General features: G+C 48.3%; 1 protein-coding gene across 1 annotated transcript; it reads right to left on the bottom strand.

The window, feature by feature from the left end:
- Positions 1 to 835: 835 nt before the first annotated feature.
- CYR61 (cysteine-rich, angiogenic inducer, 61) lies at positions 836 to 3,742 on the bottom strand. Its single transcript, XM_004679176.2, has 5 exons — positions 3,457 to 3,742; positions 2,941 to 3,154; positions 2,236 to 2,592; positions 1,901 to 2,112; positions 836 to 1,781 (listed from the first exon to the last, which is right to left on the bottom strand). The coding sequence occupies exons 1-5, from the start codon at positions 3,517 to 3,519 to the stop codon at positions 1,479 to 1,481; spliced, it is 1,149 nt and encodes a 382-aa protein (XP_004679233.1). The 5' UTR covers positions 3,520 to 3,742; the 3' UTR covers positions 836 to 1,478.
- Between the last annotated feature and the right edge of the window lie 213 nt (positions 3,743 to 3,955).

The following is a 3,955-nucleotide window of genomic DNA, read 5'->3' as shown; positions in this document are numbered from 1 at the left end:
CTGTCTAACTGCTCCCTTCTCCATCAATATAATGTATATTATAAAAAGAGAAGGGGGTGGGGTAGCTTGATCCTCACACTATTGGGAAAGTACTTGAAATTCCTTGCATTCTTTTGCATTTAACAGCTTGTTTATCTAATCACCAGCTTATTAGGATTAGCACAAGTCATTGCTTCAAGCTCATTCAGTGAAAATAAACTGACCTCCTATAGACTCTTCAAGAGTTTTGTTTCCCTGCTCCCTGGCAAGGGTGAATTTTTAAGTAGTTCTCCCAAGCTTTAGGAACAATACTGGAGAACTATAAAGGTTTAAACAACTGACCTTTCATAACACAACATCTAACCTTACTCAGTCTTGCCTGTGGATTTAGATATGGGCAACCTGGGTGATGTTATGCTTTCATTGAAGAGTTTCTCTCCTCTACTTAATGACATACACAATAGCTGGATGATTAAAATTACACATGACTCTGCTAAAGCCACTTAAGAGTGATTCTGTGATGGAGACACTGAGGCTTTCAATTCATGAGAAAGGGAAGAATTATTATTTAAACTGCAGATTTAACTTCAAATTCTTTCTTGTACTTTTTCCATTGCTTGGTGTTCAACCATATTTCTCATACAGGTTACTGTAAGTGAAAAGTGTGTACTCCTGAAGATATAAATGCAGTCGTTGTCTAGGCTAGTTGCCTGTTCTAACCCACCACCTAGAAAGAACAGCTCCTAGCACACAATAGGCACTCACTAAATCCTCTTTGACTGACATAAGGCACAGGCTAGGTTGTTTCCAGTAATACGGGAGAAACTCTGAAAATAATGAATGTCATACACTCAGATATTAGGTAAATATTTCTTTATTAAATGATTAAATCCATAAATAAATTCTTTTCACTGAATATAAAATTAAAGTCATTTACAAATTATTCCAGTATTACATTTCCCCTCCCTCCCCGAAAGCTACATTTTGATAAATAAAAACATTCAGTCTTAAAACACCTGATTTCTGTTTGCAGTTTTAGAGTGCAGATAGCTGCCTCTCACAGACACTCACAGAGTGTCACCTCAGGAGGGGTTGGAACCCCCTTCCCATTTACTTCTGTCAAAGGATGAAGGTTAAACCGTTCAGTTAATCTTATCTTTTACCATTGTAGAAGTGAAAGAAAAGAGCCTAGAGAAAAATATGCTTACCAAATAATTTACAAACAGAAAACAGAAGGTCATCAACACCACAAGCTCCAAAACGAAGCAGTAACATGTGCTCCAATATTATGAAGCAAAGTATTCTTCAATCGCGGCTGCATTAGTGTCCGTCAGCACACCTGGCAGTTTCGAAATACCTTAAAACTACTCAACAATGAGCAATGCATCCCTTCTACAATGAGTCCCTTCACCCCCACTGCCCCCATCCATGTCTCCATGATTCTGGCCCTCTTCTCCCCTGTTTGTCCCTGTTCCTTGTGCTGGGAAGTCAGGTGGCATTTAGTCCCTAAATTTGTGAATGTCATTGAACAGCCTGTAGAAGGGAAACGCTGCCTCATTGGCATGTGGACAGTTGTAGTTGCATTTGCAGGACTGGATCATCATGACGTTCTTGGAAAATGTCTCCCCGTCTTCACAGCGGAACCGCATCTTCACTGTCCTGGTCTGCAGGGGCGTGCAGCAACGGCCATCCACGCAAGAGCCACAGTACTTGGGCCGGTACTTCTTCACGCTTGAACATCCTGCGTAAGTAAACTTGACTGGTTCGGGGGATTTCTTGGTCTTGCTGCATTTCTTGCCCTTCTGTAAGAAAAAGGAAGGGGAAAAGGAAGTTAGGGTAATTTTTCTTTTTCTTGGAAGAAAAGTTCACATCTCTCACAGCTGCCAGGAACTCCGACAAGCTAGCTGCCATAGGAACCTACTTTCAGGCTGCTGTACATGGGCTGTCCACAAGGCCGCACTTCACAAATCCGGGTTTCTTTCACCAGGCGGCATTCGGAGTTGTCATTGGTAACTCGTGTGGAGATACCAGTTCCACAGGTCTTGGAGCACTGGGACCATGAGGTTGTTTGAACGATACACTTCTGGCCGTGTAAAGAAGGGTTGTATAGGATTCGAGGTTCCATTCCAAAAACTAGAGAGACAAGAGGAACAATCTCTCAGAGGCATACCGACACAGATTCAAAGCGCTCGTTTTTATAAAGCTTGACATTAGAAATGTATTGCAGTATGTCCTATTGGGTCAGTCTCAACTTACCAGGGAGCCGCTTTAGAGAGTCGTCTTTTCCAACAGCAATTAATTCATTGTTTTTCGTTAATTCCACCTCAGAGGGATCAAATGCCATTCCCTTGCCCAGGAGGTCATCCCTGTCTTCCATCGGGTCCTTGGCACTGTCCTCATCACAGACCCATTCCTCACAGCACTGCCCAGTGACTTTGACCAGCCGAGGGTTGGGACAGCCCAAGTTGGGGAGAGAGAGTTCTTGGGGACACAGTGGAATGCAACCTACAGCACCGTCAATGCATGTGCACTGATGTTTACAGTTGGGCTGGAAACTTTCTCCATTCTGGTAGATTCTGGAGTTATATTCACAGGGTCTGCCCTCTGATTGAGCTGCAGAGAGCGCCAAAAGAGAAAAGGAAAAGAGGATAAGGTTGAGATTCCAAACCACGGCTGAAACTCATACATATTTTCTGCTGTTAGATTCAATTTATGGTAAAGTTCCCTACAATTCCCTGGAGACTCCAGACCAGAACAATAAGTTAGTCAGGAATCACTTTTCCGTATGCGCTTTTCGATGGGCCCAGACACACTGAATTGCATTCCAGACTGCTGAAATCATGTGCCTTTCTGCCAAGCTACCAACAACAAAGCATCACCATACATGGTCTCAAAATTACTAAACTTCTGGACTACGGGGACTATTATTTTTTTAAAGGGGCCAAACCACAAGCATCTTACCTCTGCAGATCCCCTTCAGAGCGGTGGAGCTGGCGCCGAAATTGCATTCCAGCCCCTTGGTGTGGTCGCAGGGCTGCGTTTTGCTGCAGTCCTCGTTGAGCTGCTTGGCGCATACCTTACAGCAGCCGCAGCCGTCCAGGACCAGCCCAACTCCCGGGGCGCACTTGGGCGCCTCCAGGGGGCAGTGGCAGGCGGCGGGGCAGGTGGAGAGCGCCTGGAGGAGACAAGAAAGACACGCGTGAGATTTCGCGCAATGCGCAGGGAAAGGAGTCCAGGCGAGGAATCAGAGTCTCTGATGCTGTCCAGTCCGGCCACCCGGGGCGGCTGTGGGCTTCCCAACAGATCCCGGGGGTGGTGGCGGGGTGGGGGGGGGTGACTTTAAAGGAAAAGCTATCCCGAAACGCCCCCCACCCAACCAGTTCGGTTTAGTTTTTTTTTTTCTGTTTGGGCAATCTGGAGACGGACAGGGGAAGCGACGGGGGCAGCGAACGAGGGAGCGATGGCCAAAGAACTCACCAGCCTGGCCAAGTGGAGCAGGGTGACGACCAAGGCGAGCGTCTGGGCGGTGTGGGAGCTCATTGTGGCGCGCAGGAGGAGTCTAGGCGAGCGCGGAAGAAAACAACCCACACACCGGTGCGCAGCGGGGTGGCCCGGCGCGGCTGGGTCGGGGTGCGGCTGCGGCGGCCCGGGTGGCAGGGAATCGAAGGCCGGGGAGGCGAGCCGGCTGCGGACGTCCTTCCCTCGAGGACCTTCCCGTAGAGGCGTGGAGGGCGCGGGTGCTGCTCGAGGGCGCTCTCGCTCGCGGTCTGCCCCAGCGCGCAGAGCCCGCCTCTTATACTGGCCGGCTAAGGCGCCGCGTGTTGCAGTGACGTCGCCGCAGTCTACGCGTTCCAGTATTCTCAAACATCTCTGGAATGCTGGTTGGCCCGGGCCTCTGCCAAGCGCCTCCCCTGGCTCCGTTGCACCTTTTTTTTTTTTTTTTTTGTCCTGGACCCGTCAAGAAAACAATCTTCCG

Source organism: Condylura cristata, unplaced genomic scaffold, assembly GCF_000260355.1.
Source record: "Condylura cristata isolate star-nosed mole 26May11 unplaced genomic scaffold, ConCri1.0 scaffold00008, whole genome shotgun sequence".
In the NCBI taxonomy this organism is placed as follows: Eukaryota; Metazoa; Chordata; class Mammalia; order Eulipotyphla; family Talpidae; genus Condylura; species Condylura cristata.
The sequence above is the reverse complement of the archived record's forward strand: the minus strand, read 5'-3'. Positions and strand labels throughout refer to the sequence as shown.

Excerpts from the sequence above, each read along its gene's own strand:
- CYR61 (XM_004679176.2), bottom strand. The coding sequence starts at position 3,519 with ATGAGCTCCCACACCGCCCAGACGCTCGCCTTGGTCGTCACCCTGCTC. Across the intron at positions 2,593-2,940 it reads TCTGAAGGGGATCTGCAGAG|CTCAATCAGAGGGCAGACCC; the intron begins GTAAGATGCTTG and ends CGCTCTCTGCAG. Across the intron at positions 1,782-1,900 it reads CCATGTACAGCAGCCTGAAA|AAGGGCAAGAAATGCAGCAA; the intron begins GTAGGTTCCTAT and ends TTTTTCTTACAG.